At 39.0% G+C, this 21,495-nt stretch overlaps 1 protein-coding gene across 5 annotated transcripts in view; it reads right to left on the bottom strand.

Moving 5' to 3' along the window:
• Window positions 1-21,495, bottom strand: part of supt3h (SPT3 homolog, SAGA and STAGA complex component) — a 92,935-nt gene that overhangs the window by 31,432 nt on the left and 40,008 nt on the right. For all 5 annotated transcript variants that reach the window (XR_008386846.1, XR_008386844.1, XR_008386845.1 and 2 more), the window contains exons 3-5: window positions 15,694-15,778; window positions 922-1,008; window positions 598-691 (exon numbers count right to left, since the gene is read on the bottom strand). Coding sequence is in view for 2 of the 5 variants with exons in the window: in XM_053633856.1 (XP_053489831.1) it covers window positions 598-691; window positions 922-1,008; window positions 15,694-15,778 (266 nt within the window). In the remaining 3 variants the exon portion in view is untranslated. The remainder of the gene's footprint in view (window positions 1-597; window positions 692-921; window positions 1,009-15,693; window positions 15,779-21,495) is intronic.

Genomic DNA, 21,495 nt, shown 5'->3' with positions numbered 1-21,495 from the left:
TCAGACTTCTCGTGGAAAAAAAGGGGAAGAAAAAAAAAGTCTGAATTTGCGCGCACAGACATGCAGACTCCTTCTCAATCGACTGTGTGGAGCGCTCGCTCTGAACGCCGCATTTAACATTATTCCGTCTCTCAAGTTACAGGCCAGATGAGGAGCAAAGATCCTAATGATACTCATCATGACATGAAACGGCACTGCAGCGTCTTTGCGCATGATTTTCCTCTCTCGTTCTTCGTTTCACGATGATATTGATGGAGAACTAGCAGAGGGAGAGGTGGAACGTTATGCAAAGAGGAGGCATGCCAAAGCTTCCGCCTGCATTCTGGTAATGACTCTTGCTGATTGACTGTGGCATACAAAATTACCTTGGCTGACTCCAATCATTATGTATCCCTTCATCATTTAAAGAGCTTACTGAATGGTGAAATTCAGTTGGTGCAGGGGGGGGGGGATTTTATTTATTTATTTATTTATTTACTTACTTACTTGTTTTAAATGTCTTCTTCTAGGCAGAATGTCATAAACATAACCTGGCGCTAAAACGTAAGTGGCCTACATTTTGCTCTAGTAAAAGTGATTTATGAATCTACTGTGTACCTGAGTCCAATGGCTCTTCATCGTCAAGGGTTTTCATCAGTTTGGATTTGTAATCTCGAAACTGCATGTACTTAAGCAGTCTTCGCAATTTCTTCTAAAAGAAAGGAGCACAAGAGGAAACGCAGTGAAGCAGAGAGAGTAGACTATAGTTACTTTCACAATGCAAGGGTGGAGGCCTGATTGTACAAGTTCCAATGATTCCAATCATACCGCATACTGGAGTAATCAGCTATCATTTACTGCGAGACCAGACATTAGCACGAGCCATTGGCCGTGTTTGTTTTAGCAATGTGCTCTCGGAGTGCGTTCGTGTGTTCTTTTTACCTTGTCTTTCCTCATAAGGAAGATGATATCCTCTGGCGATATGACCCTGGCTCCTCGGAGGAGAGCCACCTCGGCTGCCTGGTGGAGCTGCAAAGAGACAGAACCCAAAAAAAAAACCCCCGAAAAAAAACCCAAAAAAACAAAAAGCTTCAGTCAGCAGACAACACGATCACGCTTAAGATGTTTTCGTTCGACATTCTGCCAGTCAATGCAAGTCGGATGAATGAGTAACAGCATCTGCTGTTTAAAATCCTTGAGGGACTTGATAAGAAAACCACATATTTTTGAGAGCAGCACTTTCATAGTCACATAGGGTCTCCATAAACTTCAGACAATTTTGGCAGACGTAGCGTTTGTTTTGCCTTCTCAGCACTCAAATATGACAGCACAGCTGTCCTTGCCTTCAGGATAAACACGAAAAGAGGGGTAATAGCTGGAAAATAACTGTTAGTCAGCCAGCAAGTCAATGCCACCTTCCAGGTGCCCACCCTAGGAACAGCAAAATAATAATAGTTTAAAAATAATAATAACACAAATTAAAAAAAAAAAAAAAAGTAATACGGCATCACGAGCAAACTAACCTAAAATGAATCTTAACACATATTATTCAGTATCTACTATAAATATAAAACAGTAAGGAAACCTGCCACAATATTTTTACAGTGCTGTTAATGTGTCAAATTTTTTCAGGACTGTCTTGTAAAATCTCTGAATAGATTCTATGAATATCACTGTGCCAGTCTAAAAGAAACAAGACACTACACACGTTTCACATGTGAGCGTTGTGGTAATTAATATGTGTCAAGACCTACTGCATACACTTTATAAAATATAATGGCCTTATTCATCTTTCTTATTGGGTTATGGCTAAAAGAAGTACACAGGGATGTTACATTCATATGGAAACAATCTTTACCAGCATGAGGAAAGGCGAGAGAGAGAAAGAGAGAAACTGAATGAAGCTTAGACACAGCCATTTCATATTATTGCCAAAAAGAGCAGAAACACCTCATCCATCACTGTCACCTTCGCCTGAAAATGATAGCTGTCTACACAAATCAGTAAATCAAATGAACTCTTTGGAAATAAGGAACTTTATGGAAAAACTACAGTATCGACTTACCGATATTTTTAACCCTAAACATACAACAGGAAAAAAAAAAAAAAAACTACCATAATGGGTAAAGTTAAACCGGTCATTTAAATCCATTTAAAAGCAGCAGGGTTTTGTAAGACCTCATTAGTACAGGTAATGATCTGAGATATGCTTTAGGATTTAAGAGACAAAAATATAAATGCATGCAAATGGGAAAAGAAAAACAATGTGGATATTTTCAGATGAAAGGTGGGATGTGTCTGAACAATAGTTTAGCCAATGCTGGAACTTTCAACGAGTCTTCTGCCATTTGGAATAAAAGTACACAGCGAGTCCATACGGTGGCTTTGAACACCCGTCCTGTGACTTGTGTAAGTAAAAACGTGAGGATAATCATGTTTTCTTTTGCATGAAATAGAACGCAGATACAAAGGCTTTTAAACATATTAATGGTGAAAATGCTCACCAGGAGTAAAAGTAAAGCAATGAAATCAAAAACGTAGAACAACATAAGAACAAACATATCATGGTCCAAAAAGGCATTCTGCAACTTCGGGTATTAGAATAAAGAAATATTTATCCTCACGGTCTATCAGATATATTTCTTTTATTCAGTGGTATAATGTCTGTTGTATAATTATTATTCTTTTCAAATCCTGAACTTCATTAATTAAAATGTAGACTTTCAATCCGTCTTGGCTGGGGGCTGAATCTAGAAATACATGCAAGCAATTCTTAGAGGATTGTAAACATTTGTTGGTCATAAAATATGTTTGCTTGCAAATGTGGATCTCAGCGTGCAGTTTGGAGGTAGAATGGGCCTCACACATGCAATCACAGGGCGAGCATTTAAAAACGTACGAGCTCAGAGAGCTTCATTTAGTTCTTTCTGGCCTGGCACCTTTCCAGTGTTGACAGACTCACTGCCATATCTGTCCCACCATTTAACAGGGAAATAGTTTTTAATAGTCAAAAATGGCTTTAAGTACACCTCTCACCCTTCACTCTCCAAACGTAACCGAGCCCAAACACCAACGAGGCTCAGAATCGGCCGCTACTCGTCTGGGTAATTATTATTTACAAGGACTTATATTATTACAGGATTGTAAAATGATTTAGCTCTGCACTTATATCTACTCATGAAGTAAACGACAGGCACGATTAAGGGTCTTATAATGATTTAATATCTGAGAGAATTATGGAAAAAAAAAATTTCTGCATAAACGTGACTACAAATTGTAACAGGGATATTTATTTTTAAAAAATATATATATATATATCATACTGCATTGTGCGACTTGGGAAGAAAACACACTGATCACCGTTTGTGCCCAGATATCTAATTTCTGAAATCAACTTGAATTCTTAAAGCTCCAGTTCCAGTTTTACACACACCACATTTCCTAATGATCTATTTCACTCGTTTTAATCTAAATACAAACTTAACCTACGGCAACTCTGACCGGATTTAACCCAAATGAAGAGGAAAGAGGAATGTCCTGGGCCCTACTTTTCCTCAGCTGCCCTTTTAAAGCCAGTTTTTCCGTGCCATTTGAAGTCGTTGGCTCACCAAACAGATTGGGTGAAATAACAGATTAATTTTGGTAATTGCTCTAATTTTACACTCGATGAAAGCAGTCTCCTGAGCTGCGAGGTTGAATGATGTCGGCTGAGTTATTTCATTTGGGATGGCCCACAGGCTCGGTGAACAGTGAGATCTCTGTGGTTTATTTCCAGCAGCTCAGAAGCGAGCTCTGTTGACAGTTTACTCGAGCGGCGAAGGACTGTTTTACCATTTCTGGGATGCCTCAGCTATCACACTACACAGGCATTCATAAGACGGAGAGTGTTTTTCTCCATTTTGATATTGCAGGAGAAGCCACGGCCAGACATGAGCGCAGACAGGAGCAGGAGGACAAACACTAATGACCACTGTAGTCAACTTAACCTTTGGCCTCAGCAAGGCAAGTCTTTCCTTTTAGGAAATGAGGGCTGGAACCCTTCTGAATCCCCTTTTTATGTGTGAAGTAAACCTAATGCATTAGTGTTTGAAATAAGCCCTGACTAAAGAGTTCACTAAATCAGTGCAATCAGTGTACAAGCCTCCTAGCGAGTACAGAAGTATGTAAGTGTAGTGTGCTGGTGGAAGCTCACTAGCCCTGGGCCCTAAGTAGAGGGATCCATTTTAATTAACGCACGTTTTCAAGTGACACTGGCCTCAGAGGGCTGGTTCATGTCACTTTACAGTGTGGGAGAAAAAGGACTGGCTCTCATGCAACAGAATGGCAGAAGTCAAATAAACAAACCGGCTGAACATAATTTCCTCGGAGCTGCTACTGCTCTGTTTTGAAACGAAATCCATTATTTGATTACATGGGGGAAAGGTAAGCGGAAGACCGGGGCAATGTTCCAGTCCCATCGTCCTTGTGAGCAACAATTAAACCATTTCCGTAGAAAGGAGAAAACGATGGCTTTTCACGTTTGCGTAACTCCCCTCCCGAGACAGATTGTTCAACTGCACAGCCTTAAAAATAAAAAATAGCTCTAAAATCAACCTTGGCAACTCAAACACATGATTACGTTTCCAGCGTAAACGTAATTAGTGTATGTTTTGCATGTGTCAGCGTCTGGATTGTATCACAGGTAACCTTGTTTGATCAGCTTATATTCAATTGTTAAAGCTTATTGGATCTGTGTAACAGGTCATTTTATTAGCTGTAGCTCACTTGGGCTTCTACTGGATTCGTTGTTTGATAATATCACTTTCAAAAAAAAAAGAAAAGAAAAAAAAAGAGTGAAAACATTCGCCATAAACAGTTATGTTAGAAATTATCAAAGTGGGCTCGCTATCAGAGGAACGGGAATTCCGAGAGCGTTTGCACTGATTAAATGTTTTGCTTGTTCTTTGCGGTTTAATGACGTTGTTTGGAAAGCAGCATTATCAATGTTTGGTGAAACTGAGCGTCCCTGAGAGCTCGCCAGTTAGGTAAATAAAACAAGTGTTTCCCATTTTCGACTCCGTGAGACGGGAATTACTGCGCTGTAAAGCACGGGACATGGTGAAGGCACCTGCTGCGCTCGCCGTCTGGCACACACTGACCTTTACTACACTCATCAACACTATTAAACCTCAATAACCTGACAGTACGGTTATAAAGCTACATTGAGACATGAGACAGCTACATTAATAAAAATGTATGAATTTGCAAATAATGTGTATGATATGTAGTCATTGTGTGAACTTTACAATTTTGACTCAGTGTAAATAAGAACGAAGTTGACATAAAAAAACACACACACACATTTTATATATATATATATATATATATATACACATATACACACACACATATATATATATATATATATATATATATATATATATATATATATATATATATATATATATATGTGTGTGTGTGTGTGTGTGTGTGTGTGTGTGTGTGTGTATGTATGTATATACACGCCTTTGATAAAGCAAGCAGTTACTGCAAAGTAAGATGAGACCGCACAGGTAGCGAGGATGTAAAGCTCCCCGCTCACTGTGGAAAAAGGATACCGAGAACATATATTCAAGCAAAATACACCCCTCATTTATCCTGCCTTGGCAATGCAGAGACTAATTGATCTAGGCATTCGCAAACCTCTGATGTATGTCAGTGCGAGCACCTGGACGAGAGATGACAGGCATGCTTCCACAACCCAAACCATTTGGACTCCAAATATCCGGTGAGAGATCGCTCACCGTGGAGTGTGTCTGGGCTCGGGGTGGCTCCAGCAGTGCTGCGTTTCAGTCTGGGCCTGGCAGAAAACCTCCTAACCAGAGCGACCACAGACCACGCGCATGAATACACTTCTATTACACTCAAACCAACCTGAGGACTCGAGTAGCCCCTCAGCAGTTCTTAACTGGCTCAGAAAAAAAAAAGAAAAAAATCTGAAGTTAAATATATTTGGATCATCGTTAACTCAGACCACCCATCAGGTTCTTAGGTGGAAAGCAGAATCCACAAGATAAACAGGCGACTAAATGCAATAAAAAGTAACAGAGTAAACAGAATATATAAACAAAAACAGGCCTGGAGAGTTTTGCTGCTGAAAGTTCCTTTATTCAGCCCCCAGCATCCTGATCCAAAAAATTACACTTTGGACTTCTCATGTTTGTCCTGCATATAATGAAGATGTGAATTTCAAATTCTGCCGACGATGTCGTTTTAGGGAAACGTGGATGCCACAAACGTGGATTACACTGTGGTTTTTTTTATTTTTGGTTTCTTACTGAATTAAATCTGTAATAATAAAAGCAAATCTTTTAAATTCCCTTTAAGATAAAGGGAAGCTATGCATATAAAATGTTCAGATTTAAAATGAGCCATTAATTTAACAAGCATTTTCCCCTTTACATCTTAAATGTAAAGAGGTTCAAGAACAAGCTCTACCACCTGACTGCCGGTAATTAAGCTCATACATACAATAGACTCAGAATTTTATGCATAAGCCACACAGGCGCTGGTCATTTTCACATGGCCTAATCAAATTTATAACAGTAGGATATGTTAAAATAGTCATATAATGAAATTGCCATCGTAGCAAAAAAACAAGGCCCGGGGGATTGATAGAAACTCTGGAAGCAGAGAGCGTCCAGAGGAATAAGTGCCTATGAAAGCAGAGCCTGCCAACTTTTGCACCTGGCGTTATAAGCAGCAGCCAAGTGAACTCTGTTTCACATGCAGGCAAAATGTGAAGTCTTTTCACGCTGCTGTTTGGGTTTCTGGGTGAAATCAGACGACTACAGACGTCTGGGGGAGGACGCACATCTGAATTAACTGCCCTCTCCCTCTACACATTACAAGAATGAATTACTCATATTCTGTCCATTTTCTTTAAGCATTAGTAGGGCTGTGTGTGAAGTGTGGGAAGTGTGTCTGCGGAGACATCAGGCTCTTACAGGAGTATGTGCGTTATATCATGTCGTGCACAAATATAAAACAGCAGAATTTCCGTGCAAGCAAGCCTTGATCTGTTAGTCTTAAACCAACATTAAATATCAAGAGGAGAATTTCATTGTGAAGATGCTTGGTCCTACAAAACTCATACTGTATTAGGAGTCATCACTCACTCAGAAATGTGTGTGAAAAGCACTAGGGGTCAGTGTAAGGATCCTATTGACAATCTCTTAACATTACCACGGAAAATATGCAAAACTACATCATTTGCCTTCAAATCTCAGGGTGAACATTCTGAATAGTACTTTCTAGACTGCATGCATAATGAGAGAAATCATAGCACTGGCAAAAAAAAAAAAAAAAAATGATTTTCATTTTTTTCATTAACTTGTCAACTTAACTATGCTGGAGAAAACACACAAGGTTAGAAAAGGTTAGACAGCATACCTGCATACACACTACGACTGGCAATGACCTGTGATGAGGAAAGCAATTGAATTTTATTTGTATAGTGCTTTTAACAATGGACATTGTCTCAATGCAGCTTTACAGAAATATATAAACACAGGATACAGATTTTAAACAATCCACTAGCATTTTTGCTAAAGAACGTATTTGCATTGACAATCTGCGATGCTCTAGCTTTACAATGGACGTGTATGAATTGCGAGAGTTGCTCTGTCCATCATAGTCAAGTAATGGTGAGATTCTCTCGACTACAAGCATAATTATTATTTTTTGCACTTGTCTCACACTGTGTATCCTATGAAAGCCCTTTCTACCACGGAGAAAAAATAAAAGATAATTGCGACTATATATCCCACAATTCTGACTTTATTTCCTGCAACTGCGAGTTTAAATCTCACAATATTGACCTTTTTTCTCACCATTATGAGTTCATATACTTTTTTTCTCACAATTTAAACATCCCCTTGACACAGTATCTGAAATGTGACTAACTTTAGGTAACGAGCGCGCACTAGTGTCTGGTTTTCCTAGTCTTGACTACTGTAGCTGATGAGTGTTGCTCTTACCGTATATATAGCTTACTTATAGAGAATGACTGATGCTTTGTCAGTGCCTTCTTTGTAACTCACTAAATGTCAAGTGGAGGTCTAAATGGCAAGAAAAAAGTCAGAATTGTGAGATGTATACTTGTAATTGCGAAAAATAAAATCTAAATTGTGTGATATGAACTCGTAATTGTGCAAACAAAATGTCAGAATTGTGCAATACAAACTTGTAATTGCAAGAACAAAATTCAGAATTGCAAGATTTAAATTCACAACTGCAGGAAATAAAGTCAGAATTCTGAGATACAAAGTCGCAATGACCTTAGTTTTTTAAAGTTTTTTTCTCCGTGGTAGAAATGGGCTTCTATAGTATCGCGTGTGTACAGTCCCGCTGTATGGTTATATGCCGCACCATGGTCCTGGAGAAACGACATTTCATTCCAATATACACAAACTATATAATAAAAACCCACTTGACTCGACTTAATACAACATAAACTTAATATTAGACTATTTAAATAAAATACTGAATTCTAGCATAGTGAACTGTTTGCCACAGTGTCATTTTGTACAATATTATACAGATGATATCACAAAAATATTCGTAAAAATATTCTTGTAGCTCCTGTTACGATGTTAAAAACTGTGTTAATCGTCTTTCGAAAATGTGAAACTGTAAGTGTGTGTAATATTGAGAACAACATTGAGTTGAACATTTTCATACTTTGCCACCCCACAGAAATGAAGCTTCACAGGAAAGTAATGAGTCAGCGTTCGTGACTGTTTCTGTACAGTTAGTGCTTCCTGAGAAACGTGAACAGCTCTGATACGGGAAGTCTTTATTCCAGGTCTCTCACCGCAGCCTTCTCAATTAAGTGTAAGAACCTTAGATAAGAAGCAGAGGTGTCAGAGTACAGAGTGTCTGAGCCATGTATAATGAAATGCTCCGTCCCAGACACTGCTTCTTCAGTCCCTTTTTATCTCTTTATCTCTAAACTCTCTAGACAAAAATCCCTGTCATGCTGTCTCCCTATCATTGGTAGTGCCTCACTACTAAATAAATGATCTAAATGCTTTACTGCTTATAAGATTTAGCTCTTTTCATATGTCTAACACTTAGGAAAGTTCAAGCATGAAGCCGTGTGAAAACACGCAAGGTGTTCAATGATAAGCCATTTATTTGTGTGCACGTGAGTGTGTGGGCGGAATACACTCCACTCTCTGAGTCTCCGCCACCAAAGCAGTGTGAAATGTTTTGCAGGCCATCTGGGAAGGATTTATTGTGTAATTTGGTTTATTACCACTGTGGTCTTCGTCTAAGTAGCATGAACACAATTATGGTCCACTCGGCACGGCTACACCTGGCCTCTCCAAACAATAATAAATCCAGGAGAGAGAGGAAACAGGGAATTAATTGAGGGTTATCGCCATCATGCCCTGTTTAGTGCTTACTGCTGAGAGCCGCAAGATATTTATAGTGCTGCGAAAATAAATATCCAATAGGGTTGTATTACATACGCACCCATGCTAAAGAGGCAGTCTTTCCTGAAGAGGTACAATAAAGTGAAGAGATTATTAACAAGTGTGGATGAGGAGGAGACGGAGACGATGAGAGAGCTGCTGTCTCAGAGGAGTTATAGAGTGATGGGGTTAAAAGATAAATAAATAAATAAAAAGGAAATATTTTAAAAATAATAATAATAATTAAAAAAAAAGACAGCCCTACTGTAAGCCTGTTGTTCTATTACCACTGGGACCCAGAAATATTGGCACTCTTTATCAAGAGTTTTAAAAAGGGTTTTAAAAAAATATATGATTAAATGTCTTTGTGGTTAATTAGTTTAATATTACACTGAAAATTAGACAGAAATCTCACCTTTAACTGAAGTAAATATATCCAACAAAAATACCTGATTAATTTTATTTAAAATTTTTTTTAACAAAACCATGTGTCATAACAATTGATACCGCTGCATTTAAAACTTTTTGCATCCTGCTTTGCCAATGTACTATTTATCCCTGAATCTTCTTGGATAAAAATTAATGAGATTGGTGAATAAAGAGCAAGGAATATGAAACACTTCTCAATCCAGAATATCTCCACGTCCACCAGGGTCCGAGGTCCATTCTTGTAGACTCGGCTCACTTCACAGCTTACTGTGGGGTTTAGGTCCTGACTGGGATGTCAAAGCTTGATTCTATGGAAGCATTTCATGTGAATTTGGATGTACGATTTGGGTCATTCATCTTGCTGGAATATGCAATCACAACAGCTGTGGCTTCTTGGCAAAGGTAGCTAGAAGTTCATTTAAAATCTCCTAACAAAGTTCCCAGGGCTGTTGGTGGAAAACAGTCCCATATCATCACAGGTCCTCCACCATACTTAACAGTGGGGATTAGGTTCTTTTCTGTATAACCAACTGTTGCCTCTCTAACCATTCTCCTCACTATCTGCTGGCACTAAATACACTTATGTCCTCTTACAGGCAGGTGATATGGACATTTTCATACGTGTAGCTATTTTAATAGTCATTCCCTTTACGAAAATAATCACACTTTTGTCTCATTTTATTTGTGTAGTCTCTAATCTATGCCATATTCATTAGTGACTAAGTGCATTTGGCCACTCATATTTATGCTTCACTGAAACAGGAAGTCATGGAAGAGAAGAAGAAAAAACCCCAGAAATAATTAAGGGTGTTTTTTTATTTACACGATATCGTCATGAAAGGAGGTTGAGGGCGGATGCAAATGCAGATAAGAGTTTTATTATAGGAGATATAGGCAGACAAATCCAAATCTTGAAACAATAGCATGGTCAAAACAGGCAAATGGTCAGGCGATCAGCAAACAGGATAAACTAGACTAAGACAAGACTCAATTAACGAGGACAAGAACCAGATCAAAACCATGAAACATAAAGCTATGAATAAAGGCTTGGTACATGACAGAGACTATGGCAACTGAGCGTAATACTTCGCAAAGAGTGAATGCCTAGAAAGTCCTTTTAAACTGTGGTGTGATTGTGTGTGAGATTGGATGCAGGTGTGCGTGATTTAGAATGAATGAGTGTTCTGGGAATTGCAGTCCATGGCGGCCATGTTTGTAGGTCGCAGTGCAGGATGGGAAATGTAGTCACTGGTTTGCTGTGATATGAGAGATATGGGCAAAAGTATGTGGATACCTGACCTTCACACCCATTTGTGGGTCTTCCCCAAACTGTTGCCACAGAACTGGAAGCACACAATTGTATGGATGCCTTTGTATGCTGTAGCATTACAATTTCCCTTCACTGGAACTAAAGAGGCCCAAATCTGTTACAGCATGACAATGCCTCTGTGCACAAAGCAAAATTTAGAATGACATGGTTTGCTACAGTTGGAGTGGAAGAACTTAAGTGTCCTGGACAGAGCCCTGACCTCAACTCCACTGAACACCTTCAGGATGAATTGGAACGCTGACGCAACAGTCCTTCTTGTCTAATGTCACTGCCTGACCTCATTAATGCTCTTCTGGCTGAATGCCCAAATCCCCACAGCCACGTTCCAAAATCTAGTGGAAAGCCTGCCCTGAAGAGTGTAGGTTATTATAACAGCAATGGGGGGATTAAATCTGGAATGGGATGTTCAACAACCATATAAAATTAGAGAATTAGAATTATGCTCTCTAATTCTGTGTATAGTGTACTTTAGTGTATACTATACTTAAAATAATTTTACTTCCGTTAAAGGTGAGATTTCTGTCATATGTTCAGTGAATCAGTTTTTTGTAACTTTCCCCCTCTTAACCAAGGGTGCCAATAATTAAGGAGGTAACTGTATATATGTTACATGCACTAAAATTTTAGCCACCTAAAAATTTCAAGCGTAATACTTTGAAAGAGTAAAAATGTGATAAAAATGGTAGCACTACTTGTTAAATAACATAAAAATAAAATAACTCACTACTTTTTTATAATTATTATTATTATTTAAACTGTTCCAGCAACCTGTTCACAATTAAACTAGCCCTGAATTTGCTGTCTGTACCTGATCAGTGTCTCTCTGACCTGACCGGCATCATGCACATGCATATTCACACATCACAAACAAATAAACAATTCATACCCGATGATAAAGCTTCCGTATTTAAACTTCTTTTTGGGGAAAAAAATAAAAATAAAATTAAGAATAAAAGGAATAAAATGATTAAGAAAATCCCAAACTGAAGTTAGGCTTTCAGTTTTTGTTTGAAATTTCAGTTTTTGGTCAAGAATTTTCACAAAAGGTGCATCACTAGTTACAGCTTTATCATTCCCGTGTTTAATGCGCTCTGTGCTCCATGTATCTCTGGATCTACAGAACAGAGTTATATGTCCTCAGGGAGGAGTCTGTAAATTATTTTAGGCTGTCCTGGCTTTTTATGTTTGGCAAGTCAGCTCCACAAGAGTTTTTAAGTGCTGTGATTTATAATATGCAATACGTTCCGCGCATCTGATTGAAAGCCAGCGCGTCTATAAATCTGTCTGGCACTGGCCGCTGTCAGAAAATATGGCCGGAGCAGATGACAGTTAACATTAATGCATTAAGTGAACAAGACAAAAGTGCACGCGTCCGGATGTGAGGTAAAAGAAAGCAGCTTCATCCGTGGCCTGGGTGGCATCTGCTCTGTACAGCGAAACAGATGCGAAGAGTCTTACAGCGGGTTCAAAGGTCTGAGGAACTGACTTTTATTACAACTGTTAACAAAACTATTCAGGATCTAAGAATTTTTATTGTTTTTTAATGTCATAAATGTTGTTTACATGCATTTGTGCATATGTGAAACCTTTTACACCTTAAATTTACAAAACAAATAAAGCTTAGGTTCTAGCTGTTTCGATTAAAACGTTAAATATAAAACACACTGGGGTGTGTTAATCAACGGCAGGGTGGTGTGCTATTAATAGCGACTCGAGGTAGAATGGAGTTACTGTGACAAATAAAGGCTTCTTCTTCTAATTGCTAATGATTTATTTGAACCATTTATAGTTACATTTTAGAAATGACATTCCACATACTGTAATCATTTACAAACAGTCATTCCCTCACCAGTGTCTCTAGGATTTTTTTTTTCTCTCTAAGAGTTAAAAAGACGAAAAACACAAGAGGTCCGCTGTCCTGAAGAGTTTCCCGTGGTGGAAAACATACTCACTGACACTGGAGACTCCTTCCATAAACGTTAAACAAACATCTCCTTACACAAAGCGTCACTCAATCAGTGGTTGCGCGTTGTTAAACAATGAACTTCCAACCTCAATCCAGACAGTAGAATCTGTCACTATCTTCAAAAAACAGCTAAAGACTCACCTCTTCCATGAACACCTAACTAACCCCTAAAATGCCAACCCCACAATATCCTTTAAAAAAAAAAAAGAAAGAAAAAAAAAAACCTTACTCTGGCACTTACACCTCTACTCTACGCACTTTGCTTCTTCTAGAACTAAATTATAAATCTTGTATTGGAGCACTAGTATTGCTCTCCGCTTGATATATCGCTTTGCTTGTATTTCCACATTTGGATAAAAGCGTCTGCTAAATGAAGAAATGTAAGTGTAAACAATACGCTTTTGTTTATTATTATATTATTATAATAATTATATATATATTATCAAGCTCCTTCTCATCTCAAAGGTCTTACATCACATTCATCTAGCAGATTTTTAAGATCTTCCGATAGGTTTCTTTCGCATGTCCCTCGATCCCGTTTAAAAACTAAGGGGGATAGAGCTTTTTCAGTTGCCGCCCCTTGTTTATGGAATCAATTGCCACTGGACATCACTGCCTCACACCCTCAATCATTTTTAAAAAGAGGCTGAAAGCGTATCTCTTCACCCAGGCGATTAAATCAAATTTTTACTATTGTCTATTGTCTATCTCTATTTGGTTTTATTCTGTTTTCTATTTAACTTTTTCTTACCCTGTTCAGCACTTTGGTCAGCTTTGTGTGCTTTATAAATAAAACTTACTTACTTTCTATGAACTTATATGCAAATATTTCTTGTCTCAGACAAGCCATACTAAAGGTTTACTGTTTTAAGCTGTTCTTTTGCTGCTTTTTGTGTGTATTTACGTCATTTTGACCCATAACATAATGGATGTAACTTTTTTTCCCCAACATAATAAGAGGGTTAAGCACACAGAGCTCTTTACTTCAGTATCTCGCTGTAGTATCGGATTAACGTGAGAAAACAAATGAAAGAAATGCTGCTCCAACAGGATATTCAAATATATTTCAATGTCATAGGATTTCTCAAACAACTACAAAGAATTGATTTGTTTCAGCTTTAAAAAAAAAAACAAAAAAAAACAAAAAAAAAAACAGAAGGAGTATGAACTGAGTAGAAGTTTGCATTATGCTTTATACTGTATCTGGAATGAAATAGTTCTTGGCAATAGATACAGACTTTTGGGCCCTACTTAATCTCAGGAGAAACACACAAGAGGAGCTGGAATCAGATCCACAAATCTAAAAGCCAAGTGTGATCACTCAGCCAAGTTGAGTTTGCCATCCTGTTGATGCCATGATGTCCCAGAATTCCCCACAGTACAGCAGCGGGACAATAGCATGACGCGTAAATATGATGTTCGATATGACATGGGCTTGGAGCCCTGAAACACTTTCATATTAAACTCTGCTTTTCCACAGCGATTTCAGAAACCATAGCGTGGTTTGGCTCCGAGAGGAAAAACAGAAACACGCAAAACACATACAATAGCAAAAAATAGCTACTGTGTGTTTAACAACAGGGAGAGCATAAATGAGAAGCGGAGCCTGAAGACAGGGTTCTGCAGCTGCAGGATGGAGGGGCTGAATGGTCTTTTTTCCCAGCAGTGCACAAACACACACACACACACGGAGGCCTGATTTAAGAGCCCTCTGACTCAGTGGGCTAAAGGTCAAAGCAATGAATGTTAAGAGCTACTTGTCTCCTCGTAGCAAGGCGGGGCACCGTGGAGTTATGGGGTGAAAGGTTAAAACTACAGCGTGTGTCACGGCTGCCTGCTCGGCCGTCTTGGACATAACTCTTTGCGGGTGTACTAACTTTGGAATTCTGACACGTTTCTCTTTTGACAATCCGGACTGCACTGATCCCACCATTACGAAGGGTAATATAGTGAAGGTTAATTATTTCTGGCCATGATATTCCCTACGTAAACAGCAGAGCTGTTGCTTCACATGAGGTTTCTTTGATGAGGGAGGCTGAAGGCCACTACAGTCAGCGTTTTCATGTGCTTGCGGTAAACGCATGACAAGGTGCATGTAGGGGCGTAACGGTGTTTATGTAAGCAATGAAAGCATTTAGCTTTAAAAAGCAGAGTTATTTACTTCACTTTGTCCATTTTTTTTGTATCTCTGGGTGACTGTGAGCCCCGTTTCACAGGGCAGGGCTGCTGGGAAAGTTTGTGAGGCGGCTGACATTTCCGAATGCTTGCTGTACTGCAGCGGAGAAACGAGGTTGCTTGCTCTCGATACTATTTTTACTTAATTACAGAGTAGCCTTAAACCATTTCCCAGATGCAAAAATGTAAAAACGACTTTGTCATGCAGTGCAACAGCTCTAGAGTGTCACGTCAGTTGTTCTCATAAAAGCATGCTAGCGAAAGTATCATGAAAGAGAATAACGAGGCTGTTCGACGCCGAAAATATCCACAAAAACCGTGTGATCAAGCATCTCACGTCAGTTAAATAAGCTTACCATGTTGATGAGTTGCGTGTGCACTATGTCTTCAACGAGAGCGGCGGTTTCGTGCAGGGGTCTCCGAGAATCACCCAGTGCGAACCTGCAACACACAAAGTACACAAACTCTTAAATATGACAAAATACTTAAACAGTGGTGTTGGACTGCTATAGAGCTAGTCTGGAATATTTCAGCGAGCAGCATCACTGAAAGGAAGTTCTGTGTCAATATGCATTTCTTCCACCACCAACCCCCCCCCCCCACCTTAAACCGTTGTCAATTTACACCCATTAGACTCTCCTGTCGCTCAACAGTCACCAGCTTACAGAAGCTTTCACCAAGACTAGTGAAGCTCGACCTCTCGTGCTAAATCACTGCCAATAATAAAAGAAATTCTCTTAATTGGCAACTGAGGAAAAACAACAATCTTCACAAAGCCAAAAGCTACATTTTAAAGAACGCACACGATGCAACTGGCTTTCACACAGAGTTACCAACTTTCCTAAGAAGTAAATCCGAGCAGGCAGAGGAGAAAAAAAACAACAACAACACAAGTTTACCACAAAAACCCTAGCGTATGTTGGTGGACGGGACGGCTCCACGCTAACAGTATAAATGATACAATATGGAGTGGGTGAACTGATATTTAACTGCAGAAATGTTTGGATTTATAAGCAACCAGCTCAGTCTAAAAGCTCATTTTATCCATTTATTACCAATTATTACAGAATTAAAGAATCCCGAGTGCATATCTGATCAGCACTCAGGTCCACATCCTTATTATATTACACATAATAATAAAGTATATTATATAACAGAACAAGTATACAGACCTAAAAACCTCACTTTTGTACTTTTATTACTGACAAGAAAGGAAACTATCATGCATACAGGAACACAAAATAGTTCAATATAATAATTAATATATATATATATATATATATATATATATATATATATATATATATATATATATATATATATATATGAGACAATTATTAAATAGACCTATGCGATACATACCAAAGGAAAATATTAACAGCAACACACCTTACATTTTACCCGGCGATTATGTTATTGAGCAATTTGTTTATCCAGACAGAAATGCAAAATCATCTTTTTGTTTTCTACTGGCTCACAAGACCGAGGTTTGCAAATCCGCACATCAAAGTTCGACTAGGTAAAGTAGGAGCAAAGCTTAAGTGATTGCAAAATCAGTCTTTCACATCCCATGTCCTTTCCCCTTCGGTGAAATTCCCACCAGATGAATTTAACTCACGTTTTGGTCTGACCTCTGCTTTAATTGCAAAGCAGTAAAACTTCGTTTTCATGTCTCCCACATCGCCATATAGAACGGGGTCAAAAAATCTTTTGTAAATGTCTTGGCTAAATCATAAGTATTGGCACCCCTGCACCACAGAATTAACACCTTAACCTAAGATGTCTGCACTACAGCTTGAAGGAAGGAAGAAACACTTCCAAAATAAAAGGTTGTCTCTAAGAGCACCCAGGGGTATTCGCTCCAAATCTGTATCTGATTTTAGAAAAATTATAAAATAATAAATAAATATATAAAAGTAAAAGTGAACTGTCACAGGTAGGGATGTCACGATACCAAAAATCTAGTAGTCGGTACCGATACCACCAAAAGTACACGATACTCGATACCAAAGTGGATACCACGGTGTGGTATAAAAATAAAAAAATAAAAAATTTATTAAATTACACACCGGCTTCAGAGCATCAATTATATGTTTGTTGTCATCCGTCACGAATGCAAAGTATTTACATATTTGACTCTTACCATCTTTCCTCTCAACGAGTCAGGGCAGCGCTAAACTCGTCGCCATCTTCTGCAGTTTTTCCTGTGTGCTTCTAGTTGTTCTTCTTCTTCACCGCTTGTGGATCGACTAAAACACTTGCGTGTATGTGCTGCCCACATCAGGTCCAGAAGAATTGCAACCTCAGTACCTCCATTAAAATTGGTACCAACACTACTCCAGAAAAACAAGTACCGTCATGTTTTAAGAATGTTGGTACCGACTTGGTGCCGAAGTATCGGTTCTCGTGACATCCCTAGTCACAGGACAGTGCCAGTATATGCACCAAATCAACCCAGAGAGGTCAGAGGTCACATGACTATCACTCTTTTGGCTTTTAAACATGTTCAGAGGAGAGCACTAACTACCTGCCCGAGATTGACTCGCGTCGCTCTAGTCAACAAAGTGTAGAGAAAAGCCATGCTTTATTTACACTCTGTTGGACTCTCAGTGACGGCGGGCTCCTGAAGATGCGTCAAGCACTCGGACCACTGTGCTGCACTGTTTTATACAAATCTACATCAAGCTTCCAGGTGATCACATGGCTAACGGGTTTTCAGCTTAATTCCTAAAGTGTTTTCCCAATAACAAACGACCTGACCCAGGTTATGAAGAGCTTGATAATAAGCTGATGAGTGTGTTGGAAGTGTGAAGGGCAGCGAGCAATCTCCATCACAGCCATTTAGAAGGTGGGATTTAACTGCTGTCAGTCAAGTTGTTTTCAGTACTATGGCACCTTCATGCTTGTCAGTAGCAATTAGGATCCAGTTTTCAGTAGCAATCAGACTCCAGCTTCGTTAAAACGCTATAGTGATTTTGACTTTAGCTACTGGCTCTGAAGAATGATCTAAAAATGATAGTTTTATTGCATAACATCTCGTATAACTAATGTAATTTCAGCAAAGTAAGCTATTTTTGAACGTGAGGATAAAACAGGAAGTCAGTACTGAAGATCTGCTACCGCACCACTTACGCAGTTATGCTCGAGTCATGCGCCACTAATAAAAAGAAAAGTCACATCAATTAGCACAAGCAGCCATACTCATACCACGTCACTAAAGCTAGTCGGTATACACTTACGCATGGCCAAAGTGCTGTTTACAAATTCAACACTCCTTTATTCGCAAGTTTTCCCACAATGTGGCTGCCAAAGCTTCCCACATTTCAGTGTGCTTAATATCGACACAGTGGTTTCATCCAATGGAAGTGCAAACCGCTAAACAGCCACAGACTCGCTGCAGTTAAGAGAGACTACCATGAGAAGCACAATATTTCAACCATGAGAATAAACTCACTAATGGACCTGAATAACTGAATTTAGCCAGAGGTGACAAATCCAATCGTCCCACACAAAAGCATGACTTACTTCCAAAACTATAGATCTTTATATTACTCGTTAGTGACTCATACAATACTCTTCAAAATCCATTTTTAATCTTTAATCTCCATGTGCACGCAAACTAGCAAATATTAAAATCGTCAAGATATACAATAACTACAGTTCAACAGATTGGTCCTATAAAAGAGCAGCTACTTTTTGGCAACACAACAAATATCGTTAAGGACCACCAACTCGTTTTTCTTTTTAATCATTTTTTAATTTCTTTTATGGTTCAAAGACAAATAAAAGAACACTCACCTACCCTTGAAAAATGGTACATCTGGATATTGAATATCTCAACCGTAACACTGTCAATTAACTTTTATTACAACCCAGTTTCATTTCTTTGCTTCACATAAATACATTTTAATCCAAATGGCTTCCAGAGGAAAAATCAGTAATTTACTCCAGTTGTGTAATTTATTCCATTTGTTTGGTCACAAAGCAGTTTAGTTTTGCTCAGGAAACCAGCGAGACAACAGTCGCCATATAGGAAGTTTGCAGACTGGATTTGGAAAGAAGAAAAAAAAAACACACAAAAAAATGCTTTAAATAAATGTTGCCTCGACTGCAACTCAGAAATAAATTTCATTTTTAAATACAATGTCACACTTGATACAAAACCAGAGCGGATAAAGGCAAGTAGGAAAATAACTCGTCAGATATATGGAGTAATAAACAGGCTCATAATTGTGAACATGCAGCGAGTCTGACATGCTGTTTTTCCTCTTCCTGTCACAGTAGTAGACATACACGAGTGCAGCGCAGACGCTCATAATCCCTTGCATGTTGATCTGAGCTAGGCAGGATCATTGGTTTGGCCCGTGGCCCCGGTGTGTTTACATCAATGGGCAGCATGAGTCGGTCTGCACAAACGATGCTAAACAAAAGCTTGCGAGAGAGAACGGCTAGTTTGCTAAAATGGGCTGCATGTTTGGGTCTGGGCTTTGTGTTCAAAGTGCGCGCAGCACAGTGGACGCTGATGTTTATGAGCTTGTGGTGCAGCAACAGCCTCCTTCTGCCTTTCTCCATGTCACCATCCGCCTAGTCGAACCTAGAAACGGGGTAAACACAGCCATCTAACGTTTCTGATACCAGAAAACAATCAGTCTAAATTTATACGTTCGAAGATCGGCGCTAATGTTATTTTAAGCAGCAAACAAGTTGGTGGGAACCGGTGGAAAAGGCTTATCCAGGGTTTAATCTCAAGCAACACAAGAACAAAGCTTAGAAAAACATCGAGGAATATTTACAGTATTTACAGAGCATACGTGACCTAAATGAACGTCATTTACATTTTCAGTGTACGTCATTTACAGAAATCACACACACACACACACACGGCCACATTCCATCTGAAATGTCCATTTGCACCGCGAGAAATGAGCGTTGGCTTTCTGTTAATATACCCAATTTATTTTGTGGAACTGGTTAATTAAAGACGCTGCTTCGTTCTACTTACTGTCGGGTGACATAGCTTCACAGCTTAATGATTCTTAATTTTAAAAAGCTCAAAATCCTCAGGATTATGGTTTCAGGGTTAACCAACAAGAATTATGATTCAATTCCTTCAGCAGACTCTGCGCCATAATTTCATTAGGATCGCAACCCGAGAAGCGGAGCAACACTTGTTTTTTTGCAAGAAAAGCCTTAAATGCGTGAGGTTTCGTGGTGATGCATCGCCACTTTGTGAATCATTTATGTGGGCAGAGTTGAAAGAATAATATTTTTATTTTAAGGCAAGGGGGAAAAAAAGACAAAAAAACAACGTTCATGTGAAGCTTCAGACTCGCGAAGTTAGATAAACGGCAGTAAAGCGTTATCCCGAGTCCATCAGCAAGCACAGAAACTAGTCAATGAGGCAATTTTCAAGCCCAAAATAAACTTGGGTAAGGTAAGCCGTGTTTATTTTACGGACGCTGTTGCAGGTTGGTGAGTGAAGTGCAGTCTTGTTTTGGCACACGAGCGAGAGACAGCGAAACATAATGACAGGCCGCTGACGTCACAACCTTGGAGACAAACATCAGCGTTCCTGGAACACGTTTTTTTTTTTGGTCGTTAGTGGAATTTTTGTTGTCATTTTGTCATTTTCATTTTTACGCTAGTGATAGCTGATGGTCAAGCTAATTATTCTATGCATTTTCTTTCCCCTGACTGTTAATAAAGCAACAGAAGTCTTTTCAGTCTGTAGACATCAAGATCTGTGAATCATGTAGATGTAACTAGGATATTAATGATGTCTCTCTATGGGAGTAGTTCAAGCTCATTTCAGTTTTCTGTGTTGGGGCCATTGTTAACACTTTCTGCAGGATTTTTCCATTGAGGAGTGGATTTACAGTATGTGTGTCTGTGCTTGAAGCGGCTGTGGAGTTTTCCAGGCTAAGAGGCGTTTATAGCGGTAGGGTGGGGTTAGACTGGGCTGGACTTGGGCTATTTTGGGACAGTTGAAGCTGGCCTCTCCAATCTGCAAAAACACACTTGAGTTTTGATACGGGGAAATGAGCATTCCGAGACAGGAAAAACATCCACAGATCTATACGGGTGTAAGAGGGAACTCTGATGTTATGAAAATATGAAAAATGTCGTATTAGTTTTCAAAAGTAGCTTATGCACTAGTA

Source organism: Ictalurus furcatus, chromosome 9, assembly GCF_023375685.1.
Source record: "Ictalurus furcatus strain D&B chromosome 9, Billie_1.0, whole genome shotgun sequence".
Taxonomy (NCBI): Eukaryota; Metazoa; Chordata; class Actinopteri; order Siluriformes; family Ictaluridae; genus Ictalurus; species Ictalurus furcatus.
Note: the sequence above shows the minus strand (reverse complement) of the source record. Positions and strands in the feature narration are given on the sequence as shown.